This window comes from Siphateles boraxobius, unplaced genomic scaffold (genome assembly GCF_051911475.1).
Source record: "Siphateles boraxobius isolate OS27281-9 unplaced genomic scaffold, OSU_SipBor_1 19, whole genome shotgun sequence".
NCBI lineage: Eukaryota > Metazoa > Chordata > Actinopteri > Cypriniformes > Leuciscidae > Siphateles > Siphateles boraxobius.
The window spans coordinates 28462182-28489921 of record NW_027508799.1 but is presented as its reverse complement, the minus strand read 5'-3'; the positions used below and the strand labels follow the sequence as shown (position 1 = coordinate 28489921).

The window sequence follows — 27740 nt, the reverse complement described above, 5'->3', positions numbered from 1 at the left end:
CCCAATCGGGCGCCGGTCTCACTATCTCGGTCAGATTAGAGAATCACCCATCGCGCTGTAGTATATGGTCATGATGACAGCAGCATACCAGGAGATCCTGCAGACTGACGTGTGAGCCCTGCCGGAGGGGTCTCAGATTTTTAAAGCTCCTCATGCTTCATTTAACCATTCAAGTATACGAAGCCGCGTCTCTTTTCCAGTCTTTCCTTTTATTGCAGAAAAGGTTCATGTAAATCAGGCAGGAACGAACTTTCTTTAACGGCGGTCTAAAAAAGTGGCGGCTGGAAGAATTTAAAATCGAACGGAAATAGCTGAAATCAATTCGCTCTTCACTCGTTCGTCCTTAAAAAGTGGTTCGAAAGCTGGTTCCTGTCCGACAAATAGTCCTATCTCTGCCTTTTTTTCGCAAGCGCGTCCAACTTTCTTCCGTTTTCTTTTCTTTTCTTTTTTCCCTTTCCCACTCCCCCTCGCGCTGTATAGTCTAACAGATTTTCGTATAACTTTAAGAGGGGGGCACGAGAACATCGGGGGAAAAAACATGATGAGCAATAATACATACTACGACCAGCAGCTGCCGCCGCAGTATTACCAGGGCACCGACAACGGCGAGGACGGAGACGAGGAGATGCCGGCCACGGAGAAGGACCTGGCGGAGGATGCGCCCTGGAAGAAGATCCAGCAGAACACCTTCACCAGGTGGTGCAACGAACACCTGAAATGCGTCAACAAAAAGATCAACGACCTGCAGAAGGACCTGAGCGACGGACTCAAGCTTATCGGGCTCCTGGAAGTTCTCAGCCAGAAGAAAATGTACAGAAAGTACCACGCCAGACCCAATTTCAGGCAGATGAAGCTGGAGAATGTGTCGGTCGCGCTGGAGTTTCTAGAAAGGGAACACATCAGACTAGTTTCTATAGGTAAGTGCTGTTTCGTTGCGTATACATTTGCACTCGACACGGTGAGATTTTATGCCGCCTAAAAGTTGTTTAAAACAAAATAAAAAAAAAAAAAAAGATTTGCTGCTGTTGTGTAAATCTTTAATTAAGTGAACAGCGATGACTATTTGTGCTGTGGTAATGTTATCATAACGGGACCCGCTCGAGCTGCGAACTGTTGCTATGGTTACCTCATCAGTTGAAGTGCTTGCTATGACTAACTTGTAATCTAACTTTTTTCGCTTGTAAAACGATGTATCAAAATCTTGAAATGAATACTTACGTATATGTATAACGAAAGCCTCCTCAATCGCTTGTTTTGACTCAAGCCTTAATTAGAGTTGTCAGACCACACAAACTACCCATAATTAACCTGGTCATATGGGGTCTTGTTTCCATTTTAACTGTAAACATTGATTCTCATTTGTTGAGATTCCATTTATTATCATTTTGGAAGCCCTGAAGTATTATTAGACTGTCCACACTTGTATTTTTTCTAAACAATAGATCAAACAGATATCCTTGAAAAAATGTCAATGATTTTTTGCCTTTGTGTAATAGCATTTGCACATTGAAGACACTTTATAGCTAATACATTTCATTAATAAATATTAGGGCTAAAGTTTAACAGATTAGTATAGTACTTGTACATTCAAATAGAAAATATGAATAATTTATGCCTATTATGATATTTCTTTGAATGTACATTCAATATGATTAGAATAATGCAATTCAATTATGTTACACTATGTTGATGTTATACATCAGAGTAACAACAATAATGTTTCAAACAGAATGTGCATTAACCATTGTTAAGGCTGATGATACGGATAATCTCAAATTGTCTGATGACCTGGCTGATATATTGTTTAATTTATAGATACAATTGTCAATTTGATTCTTTGATGATTTCTGTGATCCAACATCTATTGCTCATCTTATTCAATATGAGGCAAAAACAGATCTTTGAACAGCACTTTACTTTGAGATATTTGGTCCTAATTTTAGACCCCTTTGGAGCACAGTCCCAAACCCAGATTAGGAGCAATATTAGTATGGATTTGTGGATCTGCCTCATTTGGAAAAGACCTGCAGACAAAAAATGATCCTTGATTAGAATGTTTCCTTGATGTGTGAAATAAGTGTCTCTGTATTTAGAGATATTCCAGTCATTTTAGTGGTAGACTGACAGTCAGATACGAAACTAGGACCTCAACATCACTTCTGTAAATGTGGCTGATTTGGGAGAACTCTCATATGACAATACCCACACTAGAATTCCTAATGTTTTATCATAATGAACCAAATATCATACATATTGATAAAAAGCTGTTTCTAGATCATCTTGGCTTCTCTTATAGAAATGACCCTGGGATCTGTTCCTGGCTCAGTGTTGGTGTTTTTGCAATGGGAAAAGATCTAGATTGTTCTGGTGTCTAAGTGGTGGGTGTCGGGGCTTGGCAGCATTGCATTCTTTCAAAACAACTGAGCATACTGTACAACAGAAAAAGGGCAATGTTCATTCCTATTAGTATTGTGGAGCTGCTATGTTTATAATAAAGACTTGATTTCACCAATGACAGAGACTGAATAGTAGTGGCTTTTATTTGAAAGGACTTGACTGCAGATGTGGCCATCTTGTTAGGTCTTGTTAGGAGTCAACAGTCTCACACGCTGGCACATAACAGAGTGCTTTCAGCCCGTCTGTCATTGGCAATGAGATAGAACTTTCCAGAATGGCACCTGCCCCTCAGAACCCTCCTTACGCAAGAGTATAGGGTGAAAGAGGTGCAGGAAAAACTCTTGCACTCTCGTCCAAGAAAGTGTGTGTGTGTGTGTGTGTGTGTGTATGTATGTGTGTGTGTGTGTGTGAACTGTGTCACATGGGGTTGGCCTGCTGCCTCTACAGGAAATACCACTCACCTCATTTAATTTATCGGTATGCACTCATTCACTCATGCAGATGTGTGAGAATATATAGATTTTAGTGCTGTCAAATCTATATACACGTACGTATATATTATATATTTACAAACTGTTATTTTAGATGCAACTTTTCCCGATTATTTGATTTGACAGCACTAACATATTTACATACATATATGCAAATGTTAGCCTATGTCCCTAATGGGACATTGTTATGGAAAAAAAGTGAGATGGGAGAAAAAACAAACATTTCAATGCTTTTACGGTTTAGGGGAATGCAATAGTTTTGCAAGATAATGCAAAGGTTGTGGAAGAGAACACAAAGTTTCTTGGGAGGAACACAATACCTTTTGTGACAGAAAGCAGAAGTTTTGTGAGTAAACGCAAAATCATTGAAATATAATTTTTCCTCTCTCCTCGTATTTTTTCCAATCATATCCCATAGCAGCTCCGTAAAATACAGCTGTACCAGGATCAGTGATATTTCCATATGAAAAATACAAAATATGATATTATTGGAACATAAAATAATGCTGATATAGGAGAAAAGGACCCTTGAGTTTTGAGTGTAAGTGCTGATGGCTCTGGGACAGGGATCTTCAGCGTTTAGCCTCTGAGTGAGTGATTGATAGATAGACAGCTGCGCTCTGGGGTCCATCAGTAACAGGTGCTTTAAATAGTCCTAAAGCCGGGGCAGAGGGGCTTGCTGGAGGTTATTTGGATAGTAATTAAAAGAAAGTGTAGTCTTGGGATAGTTGATGAGCACATGTTTGACAAAACTTATTGGAATGAGTGTCCCCCTTTTCTCTCCCTTTCTTGCTTAACTTCAGCTGTCAGATTTTAACAGGCTCTGCCAAAAATATGATTAATAGTTATTTTTAGCAATGTTTTTTGGGCAGTTAAACCTTATTTTTTCTGCATAATATTCGCTTTTAAAGCCCCTAAATAAAGATAACTTAATTTATTAGATATTACCTTGTTGTTGTAAATCTTAGGCACTCCAATTTAATTGTTTTTTTCCATATGATTAAATAATAGTCTGTCGCTAGAATCTAGTTTTATGTTCTCTATTTTAAGATGACTTGCAAGTTTTTTTAATTTAACACATAAATGAGAGGCTGACAATGTATATTTATATTAATTATTAATTAATTATTTATTTTTTTAAACTTAAAAAATAGTATTGATTTATTGGATTTGTTTTATTTATTTATTACTAGTTTTATTATTATTATTACCAGTAGTATTATTATTATTGTTACATTAACATTTTAATTAATTAATTATTATTATTTTATTTTTAACTTAAATAAAAAATAAATATTTATTTTGTTTGTTAATTTTTTAACTTTTGTTAATTTCCTCTCTCTCTCTCTCTCTCTCTCTCTCTCTCTCTCTCTCTCTCTCTCTCTCTCTCCCCCTCCCCCTCCCCTCCCTCTCTCTCTCTCTCTCTCTCTCTCTCTCTCTCCCTCCCTCTCTCTCTCTCTCCCTCCCTCTCTCTCTCTCTCTCTCTCTCTCTCTCCCCCTCCCCCTCCCCTCCCTCTCTCTCTCTCTCTCTCTCTCTCTCTCCCTCCCTCTCTCTCTCTCTCTCTCTCTCTCGCTCTCTCTCTCTCTCTCTCTCTCTCTCTCTCCCTCTCCCCCTCCCCCTCCCCTCCCTCTCTCTCTGCGGTAAGTGTGCTGAAAGGGAGTCCCTAATGACATATGCTGTATCCCAGAGGGTACATTTCATTTGATTTAAAGTTAAGTTGTCGTAGCATGTTTCCCTGAAGTGCTATAGTGTCTTTATCAGCACAGTGAGATATTTTTGCCAAAGTCATGCTCTGTTTCTCTGCATGTAACACTTCCCTGGCTCATTAAGCAGATCTTTCCTGAGAAGTAGCAGTTGGTTTTATCGATTCACCCCTCTTGTTCACCTTCTGACATTGTTTCTGGTCAATGTTGTGTGTTATAACTTTTGCTAGGCTTATCTCCAGCTTCAGCTCCGTGTAATCTTTGGCCAAAAAAAGAAGGATTTCCATCCAAAATATATGAGAGTCAGGCACGATAGAAATGACTATGGCTTTCTTTTTATGAACAACAACAAGCAGTCTTTCTGACCCCCTTCTTGTGTCCTTCTGCTTTCTGCGTATAACAGCGTCTTTAATTGTTACCATGTGTCAAAGGCTAGTCAGTCCACTGGAATGTTCAAGCAGGGCCAGTGAACACCCCTACACACACACACACTCCCTCTAGAGATTTGACATGGGCTGCTGTGGTGCTTTCTCCAATGTGTCCCACTCGGTTTATTAATATCTCTGGTGAAGAAAGCCTAAAATGAACTGTTTCTACCGTTACATACAGGTGCATCCTGGGTAGGCGGATATCAGGTGTGCGTGTGTGAAACGGTTGTGCAACAGCTTATAACTCCTTTGTTCGTGTGTGGGAAACTCAACATACAGTGTTAAACAAGTACAACAGGCCAGTATTTATTTCTTATTGGTTGTATTTGGATTATTAATCACTCTTAATTGCAAAGGCATTTTGAGGTTAAACAGTTTATTATTGAATTTTCTTATAAGAGTTTATAGTGCTGTGCTGTGCTGTATTTTGAAACCATTGGATTCTGATGCTGCAGTGATTGAATTTGGTTCATGACAGCAAAAGGCCTCACGGTATCTGCAAGGGCTTATTCGGGATATCGCTCGACACTCACTGTGGATTCTTCTGTTACTGTATAAATCCAACATCTTCAAACTCCAGGATCATGTGGGAGATCAGAGAATGATGGAAAACAGACGAGGGAAAAAAGGGCGATTCGCTTTTGATTATGAATGTGGTGCTGGAAGGCTAACTGGTACTTCATCTCTGCTGTAAGTGATATCTGAGCCTCTCTAATGTTTTCAGCTGCTCACAGTGGTGTTTAGATAGAGTTACACATTGTAGAACATGCTCATTTGTTTTAGTGCACGTCTGCAATCCAGAATTGACCGGTTGCTTTGCTTAAAAAAGATTTCACTAAAAAATGAAAAGTCTGTCATCATTTAACCTCCCTCTTGTTGTTCTAAACCTGTATGACTCATTCACCAAACACATATGTGGACAGATACGTCAGCTATTTCTTTTGATAACAAAACAAGACCTCAGTGACTTTCTTTGTATGGGCAAAACAAGCTCATAAACATAAAAAAAGCCTTCTTTAGTGTATTCCACATACATTTTTAGGTGAACTATCCCTCTAACATGTTATTTACACTACTATTCTAAAATTTGGAGTTAGACTTTGTATACTTTTATATTTTAAATTGTTATATAAAAAAGTCTATTTTTAATAAATGCTGTTCTTACTTAACTCTCTATTCAACAAAGAAACCTGAAAAAAAGTATCATGGTTTCCACAAAAATATTTAGCTGGACAGATGTATTCAACATTGATAATAATAAGAAATGTTTCTTGAGCATCATCAGTGTATCTGAAGGATTGTGTGACTCTGAAGACTGGAGTAATGATGCTGAAAATTCAGCTTTTACATCACTAGAATGAATTATATTTTACAATATATTGAAAAAGTTATTTAAAATTGTAATAATATTTCACAACTGTTTTTACTGTATTTTTTGATTAAATAAATGCAGCTTTGGTGAGCTTCAGAGACCTGCAAAAACATTAAAAGAATCTCACCAACCCAGAACCTTTGAATGACAGTGTAAATATGCTCATTATTTGTAATACAGATAGAAAATCGATTGTGTGATATATTCGACCTAGTAATTACCAAATTAAGGATACAATCCATGGAAACAATATACAGGAGCGACAAAGATGTGCATCTGTCTTTAGAGATACACATCTCTGTCACTCTATTTGTACGGTAACCGTACGGCTGTCGAGGTTAACTGTAGGGTCAGGGGTCAAGATCATGACTGGTTTGCCGTTAACAGCCATGTCAGAATTTAACAGGTGTTTAACAACAGCTATAACTCCTGTGCCCTTTGAAATATGTCTTTTTTACAGTCCGGTGTAAAGCCAGCGTATTATTGGCCGGCATAAAGCAGTTCTTCTGTATTGTGTTCTCTGTAAGGCTGGGAATCAGACAGCCCTAGTGCATTCTGGGGTGTTTGGTGTCAGCAGTGTCAGGCGCAGAAGGCTGTCAGCAGTGTGATGATGTCATCAGCTGCCTGACCCCGGGTTGCCAGATTGGCTCGGACAAGAAAATCCCTCATCGTCCACATGTCTTCGCCTCCCTCATGTCCTCCATCCCGCACACAGAAATAGACTGACTAAACCCTGCAGATTGAACAGCACTTAAAGAGAGGTTTATAAATGTACAAATGACTAATAACATTATATTTCCCTGGAACTAACAGTTTAAAGTCATCATGATAGCAAAATTGACAATTCAGGTTTTTGTTTATGGAATAATTCAGTATTTATTATAAATGATTTATCCGTTCTATTCATTATTATACATTATTATTACAGATGCCCTCATAATCTTTAATCAAAATAACCTTCTCTCCCACTTGCAGAGACATCTCTTCTCTAATGACGTGTTTTTCGGCGTACGTTTTTTCATGTTTTAGAAGCCGTATAACTCAGAAGAAAAGACTGTCGCAACTTCCGTTTCATGCTGACTTATAGTAACAGTAAAGCCCAATTTATACAGGTCCTTCTCAAAAAATTAGCATATTGTGATAAAGTTAATTATTTTCCATAATGTAATGATAAAAATTAAACTTTCATATATTTTAGATTCATTGCACACCAACTGAAATATTTCAGGTCTTTTATTGTTTTAATACTGATGATTTTGGCATACAGCTCATGAAAACCCAAAATTCCTATCTCAAAAAATTAGCATATTTCATCCGACCAATAAAATAAGTGTTTTTAATACAAAAACAGTCAACGTTCAAATAATTATGTTCAGTTATGCACTCACTACTTGGTCTGGAATCCTTTTGCAGAAATGACTGCGTGACATTTCGGCGTGGCATGGAGGCAATCAGCCTGTGGCACTGCTGAGGTGTTATGGAGGCCCAGGATGCTTCGATAGCGGCCTTAAGCTCATCCAGAGTGTTGCGTCTCTCAACTTTCTCTTCACAATATCCCACATATTCTCTATGGCAGGCCAATTGAGCACAGTAATACCATGGTCAGTAAACCATTTACCAGTGGTTTTGGCACTGTGAGCAGGTGCCAGGTCGTGCTGAAAAATGAAATCTTCATCTCCATAAAGCTTTTCAGCAGATAGAAGCATGAAGTGCTCCAAAATCTCCTGATAGCTAGCTGCATTGACCCTGCCCTTGATAAAACACAGTGGACCAACACCAGCAGCTGACATGGCACCCCAGACCATCACTGACTGTGGGTACTTGACACTGGACTTCAGGCATTTTGGCATTTCCTTCTCCCCAGTCTTCCTCCAGACTCTGGCACCTTGATTTCCGAATGACATGCAAAATTTGCTTTCATCCGAAAAAAGTACTTTGGACCACTGAGCAACAGTCCAGTGCCGCTTCACTGTAGCCCAGGTCAGGCGCTTCTGCCGCTGTTTCTGGTTCAAAAGTGGCTTGACCTGGGGAATGCGGCACCTGTAGCCCATTTCCTGCACACGCCTGTGCACGGTGGCTCTGGATGTTTCTACTCCAGACTCAGTCCACTGCTTCCACAGGTCCCCCAAGGTCTGGAATCGGTCCTTCTCCACAATCTTCCTCAGGGTCCGGTCACCTCTTCTCGTAGTGCAGCGTTTTTTGCCACACTTTTTCCTTCCCACAGACTTCCCACTGAGGTGGCTTGATACAGCACTCTGGGAACAGCCTATTTGTTCAGAAATTTCTTTCTGTGTCTTACCCTCTTGCTTGAGGTTGTCAATGATGGCCTTCTGGACAGCAGTCAGGTCGGCAGTCTTACCCATGATTGCGGTTTTGAGTAATGAAACAGGCAGGGAGTTTTTAAAAGCCTCAGGAATCTTTTGCAGGTGTTTAGAGTTAATTAGTTGATTCAGATGATTAGGTTAATAGCTCGTTTAGAGACCCTTTTCATGATATGCTAATTTTTTGAGATAGGAATTTTGGGTTTTCATGAGCTGTATGCCAAGATCATCCGTATTAAAACAATAAAAGACCTGAAATATTTCAGTTGGTGTGCAAAGAATCTACAATATATGAAAGTTTAATTTTTATCATTACATTATGGAAAATAATGAATTTTATCACAATATGCAAATTTTTTGAGAAGGACCTGTACTTCTGCGTCTAACTCACCCTGTAGCTACGTCAAAGGCTGTGTGTAGCGCGCGTACCCTTCGGTGTACCCTGACGTGCACCTCTCCAAAAATGTAACAACGTGTCAATTCTACATGGACGCAAGCGCTGTGATTGGTCTATAACCCCTCCCTCGGGTTTCACATGTTCCCTCTGCATGTGTAATTGCGGGACAACGACGCAGAAGTATAGATGAAAACCAACGCGTAGTGTATAGCATAGAGACTCCGGCGTAGGTCCGACGCAGAAGTATAAATCAGCCTTAATGCTTGCCTTAGCAAATGCCATTAATATTTTCCATCCAGTTCAGTGTGGTTTAGTGGAAGAGCTCTTCGCCATTTGAACTTCCCAACAGGAAACCCAGATGTGAACTTTCTCCCTCATAACTCTGGAAAGGACTTTGTCTTCTCTTTTCCTATGAATGGTGGACTTTTAGTGGATTCCACTAAGAAAAACGGACGTCATTCAGAGTTCTTTTCCAAAAGAAGCTTAACAAGGGCAGTAAAAAGCCCTTCTGACTGACATTTGACAACTTTATCTCAAGCCTGGACTGTTTCTTGATGTGTTTCTGTTGGACATCAACATAGAAATGGCTGAGACGTGCACAGCCAATGGCCCATAGGCATGTTTCAGTGAGTTAGTTTCTACAGGAGCATTAAGGATTGTGTGCACGTGTGTCTGACTCTCTGTGTTTATCGCAATGTGACCTGAAGTGCTGACAGGCCTGCTCTAAGTGTTGTTAACTCTTCTCATTCCTTCTCTCTGCGCTGGAAAAAAATGTGTTTTTTATACTTTTAATAATGAAGGCAACCATTTTCTTAAGTTTAATTTAATAATTGTATATCATTTTGAACAATATTATTTTATATAATTTTATATTGAATTAGTATTAAATATTTGTTTTACATCAATTTATTTTTATATTACTTTATATAATAATTATATTTAAAGGACAACTTTGCTGATATTTAACCAGCTTTTTATTGTTACAAAGTTACAATGTACTCTTTCTCTGTTACCTGCACACAGATATACCCACAAATTTGTTTATTTTGTGTGTATCTGACAAATTGAGCTGATATCTGGGTTCAAACATGGAGAAAGAGTACACTTTGTTAATTTAAATATAATATCAACTATAAAAAGTTGGTTGAAAATTGGAAAAGTTGTCCTTTAATACATATCAGTGTTTCCTACAGGATTTGCGAGACTAATAGATGGACCATTGTCCTTCATTTGTACATTTTAAAGTTAAATGCATCAAATGAGAATTCAAAATTAAGAGTTTCAAAAGTCTTTACATTGCTTTTACCAGGACTTTGATGCACGTTGAAGTAAATTCTTCATATAGACACTTTTTAGACACATACACAGTGTGCCTGTCAGTGCTTGTTTACAACATTTGTACTCTTTAAGTTGAACTCTTCTAAATGCCTTGGACGTTCTTAAGTGAGCCCTGGGGTGACGGAGTCTGTCCTGATTCAGGCGCACTGGAGAGAGATTGGGACAAAGGCTCCTATGTGCCTGTTCTGGATGGAACTTCAACTCTGAAGCTTTGTTGAGGGATTGGGGGGAGGGAGAGTGACTAGAATATGTGTGTGAGCGTGTGTGTGTGTGTGTGTGTGTGTAGGCCGTGAGTATATCGGGGCCTTTAGGCCCATGAGGGGGAAGGCAGATCTTTGAGCACATCAGTTGTTGGTTAGGATGCCTGTTAGCAGCTGTGACGGCAGCTGACTGGGTTCACTCAGGAGAAGAGATTGGCTGAGTGCACTGATAACTATAAACAAAACCACTGTCTTTCACACAAAAAAAGGTCACATACGAGACCTCCTCCACTAATTATCACTCAAAGATAATAATAAAGTATATAGATAATAAAGTCTATAATAATCACCCATATTATAGACTCAAAAGTTGAGGAAATAAGAATGATATTTTTGTTGTTGTTGGTGGAAGTATCATTGTTTTTTCCACTATGTGAAATATCTCCTCTGTAGTTTGGGTTTAGAGAGGGAAAGGCCTCTTGGTTTGGGGCTCCTGAGCACTGACAGACTTATTACACTGTTTTATTACTGGTTTACATTGGAGACAGGCTTTTTCCCCCCGCTCATTTGACTTGAAGAGGAATAACCAAGAGTTTAACATATAATGCCAGGAATTTTTTGAGCACCTTTCATGAAACACACTATGTAAATTAACCTCACATTGTTTTCTTTATATACATTAAAGGCTGGAATTCACAACAATGACTTTCGCCCAGATTCCCCCCCCCCGTCTGCAGTCTGGACGTGTCAATGCTAGTTACCAAAACTTTTGGGTAGTTGGAGTTGACAGATTTCACACAAAATCACATAGTGTTAAGATGGACACAGCTTCAGATTATGATTCCATCCAGTAAGATGATAAAACATGCATTTTAGAACACATAACAATTATTTAAACTCTTTTTAAAATGAAAAGGAGATTGTGCCTTTTCAGTGGCCGCTCCACAGCTTTGGAACAATCTGCCATCCATCTTATATAAAGACTGCACCTACATACATTGATTTTAAATCGTTGCTTAAAACCCACTTATTTACGGCTGCTTATGGTCACAAGCGGCTGTAGTGGTATTGTATTGTTTTGTAAATTGTTTATCTGTTGTTTTTCGGTTTTTATGGATACCTGTTTACACTTGTACAGCACTTTGGCCAACAGCTGTTGTTTTTAAATGTGCTCTATAAATAAATATGACTGACTGACTGACATAATTGCATCTAAATATGCCTACTTCCATACTATATAGTAGGCAAACAAAATGTATGTATGCCAAGTAGTATGTCGAATTCACAGCATTCATAAAACAGTGGGTGAAAAGTTCCCAGAAGACTACTACTGATTCTTAAATGCACACCCAAAGGACACTTTACTATCCCATGAGGCTACAGGAGAGGATTTGTAAGTGACACAACTGACACCATCACATGACAGTGACAACATGGCGGATGTAGTACTGTAGGTTCAAATTTCATTTATACTACACACATTCATGCTAAATAGAACATATTTTTTTAACAGTGGCACAAGTTTTATAACATATGTAGTACCTATTAATATAGTACGTGATTTCGGAAGCAGCTATATTGATTTTATTTGTTGTGCATTACAAGTACAGTATGATGCATGCAAAGTGTTTTAAAATCTGTTCAGATGTTAAAAGTCGTGTAGTGTATTCCAGACTTTAGAGTCAGAAGACAAGATGAAACAAGGTTCACTTAGAATTAGTGCACTTTATGATTAAAGATAAAAATCTGTAGAATTCTGGTCATGTAGGGTCCTGAACATTTAATGAAGCAGTTTATGGTTGGTTGCCTATTGCTAAACAACTTGTCCTAACAAAAGCATTGCTAATGAAAGTGTAAGGAGTGGTGGATGTTCAGAAGCTTGTGAATGACATTCCTGCCAAATTCTGGGAAATCTGTGAAGCTTACGGTGGAATTCTCCGTGCACTGATTCCATGTGGGTGCGATTTAAAGGCCCACTGGTGTCATTGTGTTTAATTACACCCTCACAATTTATCAGCTGTTCTCATGTCTGTGGGATGAGTGACGTTTGTGTGAGTGTTGTTTCCTATTGTCCATGTTCTTCAACAGGTTAGACAGGACCATGTGGAAAAACAGCAGAATACTAATCACCAATGTCCTTTTTTGGACTTTTGAAGACAGACCACATGCTGCAACACATGTGCCGTATCGCTAGATGGTGTGTTTGTGTGTGTGTGTGTGTGTGTGTGTGTGTGTGTGTGTGTGTGTGTGTGTTGTGGGAAGATCTTTATCTTCTCTCGTCTTTCTTCAGGCAGAAGTTGTCCTGGATCACTCTTTGACATGCTTCACCAAGTGCTGTATATTTTGTCAAGCATTTTGTTCAACAAGTAGGCGCCACGCCTGAAGTCGTTTAAGACCGTTTTCACAGTTTCTATATCCATGGTGATGTATTAGTGTGCAAAAATGTGTTTATGTGGAAAGGACGTTGATAAATGAACTGCTCTGTCATTGTCCACACTCGTTGTTTCTATTGGGTTTCAGCGTTTATTTCTCTTTGACCTTGTGTGTTCTGGTGGAGGAAATCAGTTGCTGCCTTGCAAAAATCATACAACATTTAGCAACTCGGACAGCGGGTTTCACATCACACACTTTTCATTTTGTACTCTGAAATAAATTATTAGAGATATAACGCTGTCAGTTAAAGAAACACGTAAAGTTATGTTAGAATCCATTAGACTCTAGAATGGTTTGACATGTTCCCGTAACCAGTAACGGCTTTTTCTTGTTTCAGGAATAAATGTAATTCAGTGACATGGATTCTCATGTCTAAGTGGCACTTATTAGCTTGTTAAGTAAAAGACGTTTCCTGTCGTCATTGGCAGCAGTTGGATTTCTGAAGTAATGTGTGACCACAAAGACAGGAAGTTCTGAATTAAATTGTGCAAATGCATCAATGTTAGAAGTGTGCACTGCGTCAGAGTGATGTGAAGTTTATGCTTGGCTGCATACTAAGTGTGGTGTGATAAGTGCAGGGACTTGAGAGATATATTATATTATATTATAATTATTCTAATCAATGACATTTATTATGAAAAGTAATAAATATCACTGTATTCACAAAAAAATAATACATCATTTAAATATTGGAACCCCCCGCAAACCTTGGCCTCAATAGTGTTAACTTGAAACATTTGATTATCTCTCAACATGCTTTTTCCGAGAGCATTTATGACACGTTTTCTTGGTGTGATGTTTATGTGCTGTTCATGTGCTGAGTGTCAGTCTACTTTGCCTTTGGGGTTCTTATTAATAATTGCTGCTTGTAGTATATATATATATATATATATATATGTGTGTGTGTGTGTGTGTGTGTGTGTGTGTGTGTGTGTGTGTGTGTGTGTGTGTGTGTGTGTGTGTGTGTGTGTGTTCTGCAGTATCTCTAACACGCTTCCATTGTTCTTTGGAGATCCTGTGGAAAATGTGAGTGTTGATGGCATTTGTCCATGATGTCTTCATTCCCTCCCTCTCTTTTCCTCATTTTCTATCTTTGCCTCTTGGAGAGGCACAGTAATGGAATTATATTTTCTGGCCTCTCCGGAGAACTGTGAACTTGCCCTCTTGGACAATGGACACAAGCTCACACAATGTAATCTGAATATTTGGAGTATCCACAGCTTCAGGATGTGATTCCAGATTGATCTATGTTTTGTGTGCGTCTCCTGGAGAAAGTCAGATAACAGGAAAGTTATCGTTCCACAGCTACTGGGGGAATCCCTGCTTTCTCTCTCTCTCTCTCTCTCTCTCTCTCTCTCTCTCTCTCTCTCTGTCTCTCTCTCTCTCTCTGTCTCTCTCTCTCTCTCTCTCTCTCTCTCTCTGTCTCTCTCTCTCTCTCTCTCTCTCTCTGTCTCTCTCTCTCTCTCTCTCTCTCTCTCTCTCTGTCTCTCTCTCTCTCTCTCTCTCTCTCTCTCTCTCTCTCTCTCTCTCTCTCTCTCTCTCTCTCTTTCAAACAGACCTCAGCATACAGTATGAACACTGCAGCTGACTAGATACAGAACTACAGAACTTTTTTTTTATAATCATCTTCAGCTTGCAAAAACGGCCTTTGATCGAAATAGATTTAAAAAAAAAGAGAAAGATTGTAAATAAAACAAAGATTATTGGAGTATGTTTTACAGGAAACCAGACACAACCAAAGTCACAGAATATTGACCGTGGCCAGCAGTAAATATTTCACAGTGAAGAACAATGAAACATGACTTACATGTTCATCTCTCTCTCTCTCTCTCTCTCTCTCTCTGTCTGTGTGTGAGTGAGAGAGACCTGCTTAATGTCTGTCAGCTCCCTAAGTGTATTCTATATAACTCATATCTCCACTCTGAAATTCATGTCATGTGCTCTGCTCTATTATCTCTTCTTTCAAGGCCTCCAGGACATTTACTTTATGACTGTGTGTTGAAATAGTGTTTTGTAATATATAATTATGTAGTTTTTTTACTTGGACAGCAGGATTGTACTGTAGAGCCATGCTGCATTGGTTTATATATGGCTTTAAGGGAATAATGGGAAAATTATGATTTTATTTTGTTTTTTTTGCCTTTGACTATTTTACTGTTTGGTCAATACATACACATTTATTTAACCAGCTTATTTACAATATTGCAGCTCTTGTCTTTCCTCTTGTTTATTGTATTTTCATTGATTAGTTTGTCTTTCCAGTTGTGAAACAAAAGATCCCAGAGCCTCATGTATTATACATTCCCTCTTGAAGCGATGTGTGTGTGTGTGTGTGTGTGTGTGTGTGTGTAGGGTTGAATATTTCCTGAGGCAGAATGTCTCTTCCACACAGAGGCCATTGTCTCTGTCTCTTCTGTCCTAGTGATCATGGCAAACTTTCTGTCTCCTCCAGGGAGACTGCGATGTTTGTTTGCTCACCCCAAGCAACAGCAGACAATCACCTGATGCATCGGAGCTGTAGAAACTTCTCATGGCGTCATTGGCGGATGCTCAGATAATTCAAAGGGCAACTTGGAATGACAGAGATCTTATTAGAAATTTTATGAAACAGTAAATATGTAAGAAAATAAAAAGAATATGTAACAAATATGGTACAATTTAAACTGTGAAAACCGCAATCATTGGAAAACAAAATGCTGTAAGTTTTTGGCAAATATATCAGAAAAATTAAGTTGTTTTCAGAATTTGCCAGGAAAATTTCAATTCTCCTGACACTGCCAAAAGTTACAGTGGTTATGAGGATTTCCTTTCTCTGAAACTGGCAGGAGATTTCATAGCAGAATACTGGTAAGCAATGTGAATATTTTGCCATTTGCATGTACTGTAAAAAAAAGTCATGACAGCATTTTTTTTCCATTACTTTACCTCATCAAAATAGTTCACCGATATTAACTTCATTATTTAAGTTATACAAGATTCAACTTGGCAAGATATGAAATTAGTTGGGATGACTTGTTCTGCCAATTTGTTAAAAATTGAAAGCAGCAACTGATCTTAAGTTTTTAAGTTGAATTGGGGCAAATTTCTTTACATTGTGTAATTAAAGAATATGTTTTTTAAAACCATGAGGGGTAAATTCACTAAACAGTTGCATCCCGTTATCCAGTTTAACCACCAATCACAGCACAAAACTTTGCCGGTTGCTGCAGCATGAGTTATTTATAAAAAGTTGTCATTCTTTTTTATAAAAGTTGTCATTCTTAGTGTTGTTTTATAAAGTTGTCATTCTAAGTGCAAGCACACATTATTTTATATGTAAATTAGTCTTGTTACAGATTGTATCTTGTTCAAAAGTCTAGTAGTCTGCTGCATCTGCCACATCCTTGCATTCAGAACCAACCTGATGGGACATTACAGCATGCAAACTGTATTCAGCACACAATTGATGCCATTTTTGCAGCGTTTTATTATTATTTTCTCTAACACCAGTCGCTAAAACAACACGGCCAGCGCGTGCAAATAATATTAATCAGCCGGCGCAATCCGTTTTTAGTGAATTCCCTCCTCTGAAGAAATTCCAAACAATGACAATACGCTCGTTCATCAGTGAAATGAAGCCAATTCTGTAAGTTGAAAGGAGCAGCAATTGTCAACAGCTGGATTCAAGATGAATGCATCAGTACTCGCTGCAGTAACACCACTACATGTGTTTTCCCCCTATAGCTTTTGCCAACAGTGGCTTATAAAATGCTTCCAGCATCTGTTTCATTATTTTGATCTCATCTTGTTGGTGTGGCTCAGTGGTGGGAGGATATGAATGATCCAGACTGGCTTTAATCAGGGTTAGGGAAGTGTTTCATTACTCACAGAGACATTTGCTAGAGAAATACTGCATTCACACATTAGGTAGTGCTTGTGGAGCACTGCTGCTGTTCTTTATACTTATTGTGAATTATGCTAAGGCAAGCATATTTTATTATTTCATTATTTTTCATACTTACAGTTAGTTATTTTGAACAATATTTGAAAATATTTAAACACCACTAGTGTTATTTATATACAATTATAGTGTTTATTACTATTTTAAATTTGCCTTTTTTCTGTTTTCATTTTAATTTTTGTTTGTTTTGTATTTTGATTTAATTATTTTTTATTTCAGTTTTAGTTTTAGTCATTTTAGTATGTCAACCTAAACTTATTTTTTAATAAGTCAACATTTCTAATTTTAATTTTTATCTAATATTTACATTTTATTTTATTTCATGATTTATTTCAATGAGGGAGACAAATGAGACCACTTTTGCTCATTCTCTAAATTATCCCCTGCACTCACCGTTAGCCACCCCTTCTTGACTCTCTGTCCTTAATGGTCTTTTCCCAGGCCCTGATCCCATATTTGTTTTCCTGCCCATTATGTGATTGTGCTGTACCCTAGCGGGCTGGAATTCCTGGCCCATGTCATCAGTGGTTCCTCAAAACTCCAAGGGTTCGTTTGCAGCCACTGCACTTTATGTTGTCGGAAGAAAACACTTACTTCTGATGTCTTTCATTAAGTGTGTTTGAATCCAGCTGTTTGCTGGTGCTGCACTTTATGCCAGTGAATGTGCTTTACCTTCAGGACTTTGTTTGTTTTTACTAGGGCACACATTGCTGAGTTTTCTCAGGGTGGTTTGAAAAGATTAAAGTCATTCGGGTTTGGGAATTAAAACAAACACGCTCTATTAGGTGTTAATCTGTAAATTATTTTAGGAAAAGTAGACCAAATAGCTGTCAGTGCTTGCTCAGTGTATGCGTGCACTTACTGTGCCAGCTATTTGTGTGTGTGTGTGTGTGTGTGTGTGTGTGTGTGTGTGTGTGTGTGTGTGTGTGTGTGTGTGTGTGTGTGTGTGTGTGACCTTTTATGTTGTGTGTATGTTTTATATTTTCTGATGAGGATCTTTATCCCCTCTGGCATACAACAACAGCCGTCACACACCTGTTTGCGAGTGTTAACAGCTGAGGTGTGTGTTTGTGTGTGTTTGCTAATATCTGCCTGTACCTGATCATTTTCAGGTACATTCACTCACTTATCTCTCTCTATTTATTTTTTTATTTTTCTCTCTTGCTCTTTTTTCAGCTTTTTTGGCATGATAAATAATTCTTTTTTTATTATTTAAAAAGTTTATTATTTATTTTAAAGTCTCTCATGCTTATCAAGGCAAACAGTAATATTGTGAGATATTATTACAATTTAAAATGTTTCCTATTTTAATTGATTTAAAAATGTAATTTATTCCGGTGATGTAAAGCTGAATTTTCAGCATTATTACTCCAGTCTTCCATGTCACATGATCCTTCAGAAATCATTCAAATATGCTGTTTTGCTGCTCGTTATTATAAATGTCAGAAACAGTTGTGCTGTGTAAAAGTATTGTTGTTAATTTTTTAGCATTCTGTAATGAATAGAAAGAACAGCAGTTATTTGAAACAAAAATTTTGCAACAGTTTAAATGTCTTTCACTTTTGATCATTTTAATGCATCCTTGCTGACCCTAGTTTTTGTATAATATTATGAATTAATAAGGAAGTGAAATAGAAATACTGAACTCTGCCTTCCTCTTTGATGCTTTTTATTGTTCTCTCATTCTCTGATTCTATACTTTCTTAAATTGCCAAATGCTTTCTCCCTGTCTCTTTCTGTTGGGCTTGGCGCTGATGCAGCAGAGTGCACACAAATGTCAGTATGCATTCCTTTCTAAACATCTAGAGAGCCTAGGAACCCAAAAACATTAAACCCTGTTCTTGAGAGAGGACCACAGTGATCGTAACACACTGTACTTTCCAAATTTACTAGAAAATCTCAAATGTAATATATCAAAGAGCAGTGAAGAATTCGATCTGGAACTTGTTTTATTTCAGCTAGAAGAAAATGAGTGAGAAAAACAGAAACTGACCTGGCAGTATTATTCGATTGGAGGGATTGGATTACCCCCAGACCACTGCGCACATTGCAGCATTTAGTGCAGACAGCTCCATTGGGGGTTGAAGCAAAGTGTAGTCAGATTCAGCCAGCGTCCCGATTAAGTTTCATCTGTGTATGTGTGTTTTATTTAAACTGACCTCATTCCACAGATCCAGGGTTAAGTGACATCAGACTTTGGCATTCGGTCAGTGGCTTAGTAGTGTCCATCTTCTTGATTCATATTCCACGCTGTTGTCTCTGACTGTAGCAGAGCTGTGTAGGGAAAGATTTGGGTAACGGTTGTGTAAAAAGAGCATGTGGCACTTTCCATGAATAACTGAGTATTAAAAAAACGTCATTTGGGACTGAATATTATATTTATAAATACAGTTTATTACCCGATTTCTTAATTTTAATAATATATTTAGTTAATATAATTAAATTATAAATGTATTGATTTATTGTATTACATATTACATATTTATTAAATTATTATAATATTATACATTTTATGTTAGATACTTAACATAATAGTTATCTCAAACATGGGATTTTTGTCTTTACTACTTCATAATGGGGTAGTAATGGGATAGTAATGTGACAACAATGTGTACCCTATGTGAAAATTTCAACTTTGACTGAATGAAAGTGAAATACGTGGGTCATAGTCTATTTGTGCATGTGTTTAGTAAGCCGTAAGATCCGCATTGAGAGAGTTCATCCTTGCTGTTTATTTGTGCACATCTAAACCTGTGAAAAAGCTATCAACACAGCAGGCGAACGGAACAAACAGTGTGTTGCGAATCTCTCTGAGTAAACAAAAAATGGCACGATGGCGGCCAAAATATACAACACACACGATGCTGGGGAGGACAGGACATGTGAAAAATAAACACAGGTGTTGCCATTATTTCAAGCAAGGTAGAGTATAGGGTCAGGCTCTCATGTTCAGCCTGTATCCTAAGTTCATATTTGGCCTGAAAACAGTTTTTTCCCCTACTGTACAGTATGTTGGCATGATGGAGTCCTTGCCTCTCTTTACCCTAAACTAATATATTTTCACAGTGGTAACACAGGAGAAATAGAAGCCAACCTCATGTTTTAATGTTTTCTACGCAAAGCATTGATACTTTCAGATCTAAAATAATCTCAAAACCATACAGATTTTCAGCTTGGTGTCATTTTTTGATTTCCAGTATATCCACAAAACATGTATCAGTGCTCTTGTGTGGAGTAATACCCTTAAATCGTTCTATCTCTCATTGCAGATAGTAAAGCTATAGTGGATGGCAACCTAAAACTGATCCTGGGGCTGATATGGACCCTAATCCTGCACTACTCCATTTCTATGCCCATGTGGGAGGATGAGGACGATGAGGATGCCAGGAAGCTGACACCTAAACAACGCCTTCTGGGCTGGATCCAGAACAAGGTCCCCCAGTTGCCCATCAACAACTTCCACAGGGACTGGAGAGATGGCAAAGCCCTCGGTGCCCTGGTGGATAATTGCGCCCCTGGTGAGCAGAAATCTGTGGTTTATGACTACTTGGCGACAAATGTGTCATGGTACATTAATCACATGCGGTATTAAATGGAAAACTTTGTTCATTAGCTTCATTAAATAGATTCAGGGGTCAGTAATAATCATTAGGGCGATGTCATGCAGAATCTGCTTTACCTCAGAAGATGAGAAGCTGGTCGGATAATTACAGCATATGATCTCACTATGGAAAGGCCAGAGCCAAGGAAAGAAGAGAGAAAGAACAATTGGTGACCTCAAAACAAACAATCACTCCTTTCCAAAACATGATTTATAGATCAAATACCTCTGGATTGGTTTGGACTTATACTAGTGGAAAATCCAGAAACCCATGCAGTTCAGAAAGGGTTTAATGTAGGGTCAAGCCCGCTTAGAAGTGCACGTGTCCAGCCTTCTCAACTCCATAATCAAAGCAGTCATTCTGGCACTGTGAATGTACTCAGGACGGTATAGGACTTGGCCATATATCCTTTGGAGGATTAGGGATGTGTATAAGAACTTACCTTGATTTCACCAAGCAGAACATGTTTCTAAATCAACATCCTTGTTACAAAATTCCTATCAAGTAATCAGAGGTTATAGCTAGAGCCGGTATTTGGCAACATTCTTTTCAACTCATTATTTTCTTCTGATTTTCGTGATAGTTAATGGTAAACATTAGTGTTACGAATAGGGACAAGATGGACTTGATAAAGACTTGAGGACTTAAGGACTTGAGATGAAATAGAAGTGAAGACACATTTTTTCTTCCATGTTGTTATTTACCTCACAATTAAATGGATTATTGAAAAGGAAAAAATGAAGGGAAGGTACTTGGCTGAATTTATGAGTTATTGATAGGATGGAGGCAGATCTGATTGTAAGAAAGGATCGGAGTATAAGACAACGAAATGATTGGAGAAATCCGACATACATCAGAGAGAAATCTGTCGTTTCATTGGAGGGTCGAGTTCTGATTAAAAAATAAAAAGAGGTAAAAAATGAAATAATGAAACTTACATGGATGACTTGTTCAAAATAAAATCAACAACATGCATTTAGAAAATAGATTTGGTGAATTTTCATTAAAAAAATTATTAGTACTAAATGCCTTGAATTGTTCAGCACAATAGCGCAAGAGTTGAAATGTCCTCAACTCCTGACAAGGCATTTTGAGGTGTGTTTAAAAGAGTCAAACATGTTTGTCAAATGCAGACAGCAGTTTCATTGTCCTTTAGTCATATTAGTACAGAGAGCAGGTGTAAACGTGGCGGTGGGTGGAAGGCAGCTGTACACTATCGTCTCTGAGCTGCACTCGGGGCTGATTTCACACCCAGACACATCGGGTCACAATAGATGCACTGCTCTGACATTCAATATCTTTTTAAGTGTAGAACTGGCATTTGACTAGTGTCAAAAACAGCATGTAATATTAAGATATTTAGATTGATTCATCAGTAGAAGCAGTTAAAGGTCATAACTGAAAGGTCTGCCAACTAAAAGTTGAGTTGAGACCAGCAAGAAATACGCCAACTATTACTATTGAGCAATAAAACAATTACACTGTTCAAACTGCTAGATCAGATGGCTTCACTGCTGCATTTTACCTTCTATAATGACAAACGTAAGGATGTCGCCATAAAACAACAATTGTCTTCAATTTTAAAGGGCTGACATTATGACCCTGAGGTGAAAGACATGATATCTTTACATGTTTCAGGTTTATATGAGTTTGTTGGCTCTGCTAGCTGCTAATGAGCCGCTGGTCTCTCCTGTAATTGAATGGAAAGTGTCAGAGGCTAAGACAGCAACCATGCTTAAGTGAAAACACATGCTGCTATATGCTGTATTTCCTGCCAACATGCACTTCATTATATTTTTCCTCCTGCATGTGTGGAAAAGCATCTCTTAGCAGAAGTAATGTATTACTAAGTATTTATTCAAGTATTTCAGTGTTAATATGCTTGTTACATTGCTTGTTACTTTATATAAAAACAAATCTTTAAATTGACTTGCACTGTAAGAATGTTCAAAATCATTCAAAAACCTCAAACATGATTTCATTGTAAAATTTGTATCTTAAGTTGTGATTGGTCTTTTTCAAATTATATGATACATTTTTTCTCATTTGATTTAAGCTGCATTTACATGCATATGAATGGAAGTCAATGGAACGAATGTGTAGAGTGACCGCCCCTTTAGATTAATTATTATGTTATATGGAAAGTAAACCATGTTTGGGAAGTCTCTATAGCTTTTATAACTATGCTCTCCCCTCAAAATAGCTCTATACTTTACTCTTTATCTTGGTTATTCCTTCAGGCATTGCTGCATACAGGCTGTATCTGTGGCCACATTCACACCTAGTTTACCTCCCCTGTAGTTCCCTCCTCCTAATCTGTTTTCCGCTCTTAAAGTGGTTCTGTTTACCTTTTGCCACCATCTTGGATCTACAGGGAACTGTAAATACCTGTTTTGGCAAGGGTAAATGCATTAAAAATCTAAAATTAAAGGTTTATCAGTGTTAGCAACAGGAGTGGGCCTGTTACAGATACTCACAAGTATGGTGCCGCTGTGCTGGAGGATCCTGGAAAACAAACCCAGATCTGATATTAACGTTTTGGCAGGCGTTGAGGAGTCTTGTGGTTTCAAGGCTCTCTGGTACCATTTGAACTAAACACCTCTTGCTCTTTGAGTGTAATCCAGCATATAATAACAGTTTTACTCTGGATAGCCTTAGTATGTGTTTGCTTCAGGGAAGCGTTTGGTGCTACAAGCCTGACCGCGTTTAGGTTGAAAAAAAAGGTTGAAGTGACGGGAAACTGCACATCTGAGAGCATTTAAGGTCAAGTCGAAATGAAGAACATGGTTTAATAGTTCCTCGCTGTGGAACAGTGGGCCTGCAGCCCAAGATAAAGCTCAGACTTGTCTCTTCAGTGTACATCCATGCGAAATGCAAGATCATTTTAAAGTTGCACAGTGCATTGTAGTCCTGTTCTAGTTTAGAAAATCAGTGTTTCATAAAGAGTTGAGTAACTATTTACATAAATCTGCTCTTTCTTTCACTTCATCAAAGGCCTGTGTCCGGACTGGGAGACATGGGACCCGAGTCAGCCAGTGGAGAATGCGAGAGAAGCCATGCAGCAAGCCGACGACTGGCTCGGTGTGCCTCAGGCAAGTAAAAATATTACTTTACTAAAAATATTTAAAAATATTACTGTTTAACTGTATTTTTTGTCAAATAAATGCAGCCTAGATAAGCATAAGAATTGTTTTTCCAAACATTTTAAAAAAATCTTACGGACCCCAAAACGTCTGGTAGCATATAAGATGTTTACTACTCAGCCAACAACAGATACAGCAGAAAATGGAACAAACAGATACATACGTTGTTTGCCAAATGACAGTAACGACAGTCAGTCCTAAAGATTTGAAATGAGTGAATCTGCCATGCAGAAATCTATTCCATCTTATAAAGAAAACACTAGAACACAAATTTGTGTAATTGAGTCAGATAGAGAATCCACGTCTCTTGAGAGAAAACAATTGGTCAGGATATCGCTGCAACGGGAGAGGTAGAGCCTTAAGTTATGGGTTTTAATATCATGATGCATATTTCTCTTCCTGTCCCTGTTGGTCTCCAATTCAATCTCCATCATCTTTCTGCTGTGTTAAATACCATTTAGAGCTATTTCCACTTAGCTCTTAACCTTCCATCCTAGCGTTAAATATAGCAGGACACTTAACCAGTTAGAGATGAAAGAGGGAATTGAGGGAAGAAGAGAGGCAGAAAATATTTTCCACAGCTTTAAAAACCTTAAGTGCACTTCATCAGTTTTGTGCCGTAGACCATCACAGCGCAGAGCTGTGTTTATATCTGACGATCGATTCTGGCAGTAACAGTTCTCAAAAAATATGTCAAATAAAGTCAGTGAGATGTGCTTCTTCATCTTTTTTTTGCAGTGTTTCTCAGTCCTGCAATGTATGTTTTAAGTGTTTCGCTATCTGATGTAGCCATTACAGGTCAATGTTCCATCTACAAGTGAAATATTAATTTGTATCTGGTGTGTTTGGTGAAGAAGACATCCAAAATGTGTTATACTGGTTGCCCCAAGAGCTGGGTTGAAAAATATTGCTCTAATGTCATCCAGGAATCAGGATTGAAATGAGAGATCAACCACTATATAGCCTGTGACTTTAGAGCTCTAACATTGCACTTATGCCCTGTTAGGTGATTGCTCCAGAGGAGATTGTCGATCCTAATGTGGACGAGCACTCAGTGATGACCTACCTGTCTCAGTTCCCCAAAGCCAAGCTCAAGCCTGGTGCCCCACTGCGATCTAAAACCTTGCACCCCAAGAGAGCCAAGGCTTACGGGCCAGGTGAGAAGGATAGATGATGTAAACACTTAAGAATGCCAGACTGTGAGTATGAGATACAACATTTACTATACCTCAACCCACAGCTCTGCATCTTTGAATCTCTCTGTAGGTATTGAGCCCAGAGGCAATGTTGTGTTGAGGCCAGCTGAGTTTATGGTGGAGACTGTGGAGGCGGGACTTGGAGAGGTGTTGGTGTACATTGAGGATCCAGAAGGCCACACAGAAGAGGTCATCTTCTAATTCATCAAACTTCTTTCATGATCAAAACAAGCCAAATACATGTATATACTTGTACACCAAGCATGTTCCTGGTGGTATTGGCCAGATTTTTGCTGTTTAATTGAACCTAAAAATAATACAATCATTATTTTAATCTCAGTAAACTATATAAATGTGTACATAAAATAAAATAATACAAATAAAATAAGCATTAATACCACTTCACGTCTTGCATTTAAATGAAGATTTAAAAGTGTCAACTGAGATTTTCATTGTTTTATTTTTAAGATAATAAAGCATAGATTATGTGATTATAATACATTTTTGTATAAATTATATTTTTGAAAAGTTTAATTATAAACATTATGCTAAATTATATAATATGATTTACACATACTCTAATTAAGCATACTTGAATCTCACTGATGGGGCTGTATACAACAAACAAAAAACTTATGTTTTGACAACTGACTGGTAAATGTCTTACTACTATGTCCTTTTCACAGGCTAGAGTAATTCCCAACAATGACAAGAACAGGAGCTACTCTGTGGTCTATGTTCCAAAAGTGGAGGGTCTTCATAAGGTACTAATAAAATAAGCAATACACAGTGGCTTTTGTTACTTTTCAGTCATATTTTCAACATTAATGATTTTACAATCTTTTTGGGTCTTGATAGAAGTTTTGTAAGATGTGACAAAGGGTGCTTAAACTGTGGCAGATGAAATGGAGTAATTCAGTCTGAGGGATATTTCTTTCTTCCTCCAGGTGAAGGTGTTGTTTGCTGGACAGGACATTGACAGGAGCCCATTCCTGGTAAATGTGTCTAAAGCATTGGGAGATCCAAACAAGGTGCAGGCCCGTGGGCCAGGTTTGGAACCGGTGGGCAATGTGGCCAATAAACCCACGTATTTTGACATCTACACAGCAGGTAATGTCAGGAAAACAATGTTGTTTGCTGTTTACTCTAAAACTAAAGACTAGATAAAGATCCTTCATGTATTTGTGACCCCTCAGGTGCAGGAGCAGGTGATGTCGGCGTGATCATTGTGGACTCTCAGGGTCGTAGAGACACAGTGGAGATCGTCCTGGAAAACAAGGGCGACAGTGTTTTCCGCTGCACCTACGGCCCCATTCTGGAGGGCCCTCACACTATATATGTGACATTCGCTGGACAACAAATACCCAGAAGTCCTTTCACTGTTCACATCTCAGAGGGTAAGACCCATGTCCTCACTTCCTGACTTAATTCCTTGAAAAGATGTTACCTTATTAGCTAGAGGTCTTGCAGAGTTATTTTACAGTCACAGTCACAGTCACATTCTTATTTAACACCAAAGCTGTTAATGCACCAAGAAAACAACAAGTTCTTTTTTTGCCTGAGCATTCGACTTGTTGTTTTTTGCTGCATTAAAAGTATTCCATTCTAAAATGTCTACTGCCCCTGCTGAAAAGAACAGCTAAGACCAGCTGTTTTTCTGGTAAAGTTGGTTCTCTTGCTGTTGAAGCTATTTAGTAAAAGTGGTAAAGACATTAGAGTGAAGACCGGAATCCAAAACACTAGTTACAGTAAGCTGGCCTATTCAGCTGGGGCATTATGCACCTAAAGAGCTTATTTTACCCTTCTAAAGGTGCAGTCACATTTACTGTTGCTTGGCGAAATTTCGCGGGCGAAAACCAGTCTTTCCAATAGGGCAAAAAAGTTTTGCACACAGATTTTACTCATTGTTGGTTACGTGAATTCGACATGCTGACCAACAGAAAGCTGCTGGTTTTGAAAGTGACTTCGGTGTGATCTGCGCTATGCCGTTGACTATAGACTATGGACCTTTTTTTGCCCGTGAAATTTCGCTAAAGTGACTATACCTCAATGACTTCAGATTGTTTGATTGACAGCATGCTAATACTGGACAACTCCCAGAGAGATCTGTTCTCTGTGGCACTGACTGAGACCGGGTTGTTTGGTTTGAGCTCCGTTCTCATTGCTCCAGGGGTCCACCACCCTCCCGATGATGACGAAACGCTTTATTGTGTTTCCTCTTTCCTTTCGCCTGTGTGTGTTGTTCTAGCTCCTTCGAGCGGCCGGCAGATCGGCTCACCAGTTCAGATAATCCCTCAGTCTATACGCACGCCGCCCTCAGAAAAGGCCAAGAAAGTGCCTCCCCCAACACCACCCAAACCCAGGCGACCAAGTTAGTACGGGCCTCCCGGGGGGCGTGGCAGATGCCTTTTGAGCTTGGTTACCCTGGATGTGTCCTCCTGGGCACACCATCTCTGACTCGTTGGCATGCGCTGTCGCTTTGCCCTCTGGGGCAGCTAAAATCAACAGGATGCTCAGATAGAGACAGGAAGTGATGGGATGAAAGTGTGTGTGAGTAAAAGTGAGTGTGTGAATAGGAATTAGAGGAGGATTAGACAAGTGTTGCAAATGCTGCTGCTTGTCTTGTTTTAACTGATGCAGAAAAAGTGCCACCTTTCACTGGTGGGACTGGACGATCACTTGCCAGAAGCTCAGAGCACCAGGATCACTTTTGATTTGATTCTGCTAATATTTTCTGATTCAATAACTCAGAATTGAACAAATTTAACTAAATCCTAT

At 38.5% G+C, this 27740-nt stretch overlaps 1 protein-coding gene across 17 annotated transcripts in view; it reads left to right on the top strand.

Moving 5' to 3' along the window:
- Positions 1–101: 101 nt before the first annotated feature.
- flncb (filamin C, gamma b (actin binding protein 280)) overlaps positions 102–27740 on the top strand; it is a 65699-nt gene continuing 38060 nt past the window's right edge. For 10 of the 17 annotated variants that reach the window (XM_077234714.1, XM_077234706.1, XM_077234704.1 and 7 more), the window contains exons 1-9: positions 405–917; positions 20291–20539; positions 23618–23715; positions 24773–24923; positions 25033–25151; positions 25649–25726; positions 25910–26072; positions 26159–26359; positions 27211–27333. In XM_077234714.1, the coding sequence (XP_077090829.1) occupies positions 539–917; positions 20291–20539; positions 23618–23715; positions 24773–24923; positions 25033–25151; positions 25649–25726; positions 25910–26072; positions 26159–26359; positions 27211–27333 (1561 nt within the window). In that variant the 5' untranslated portion in view covers positions 405–538. Of the gene's footprint in view, positions 918–20290; positions 20540–23617; positions 23716–24772; positions 24924–25032; positions 25152–25648; positions 25727–25909; positions 26073–26158; positions 26360–27210; positions 27334–27740 lie in introns of all 17 variants that reach the window. The other 7 variants (XM_077234709.1, XM_077234708.1, XM_077234707.1 and 4 more) reach the window with 3 other exon arrangements.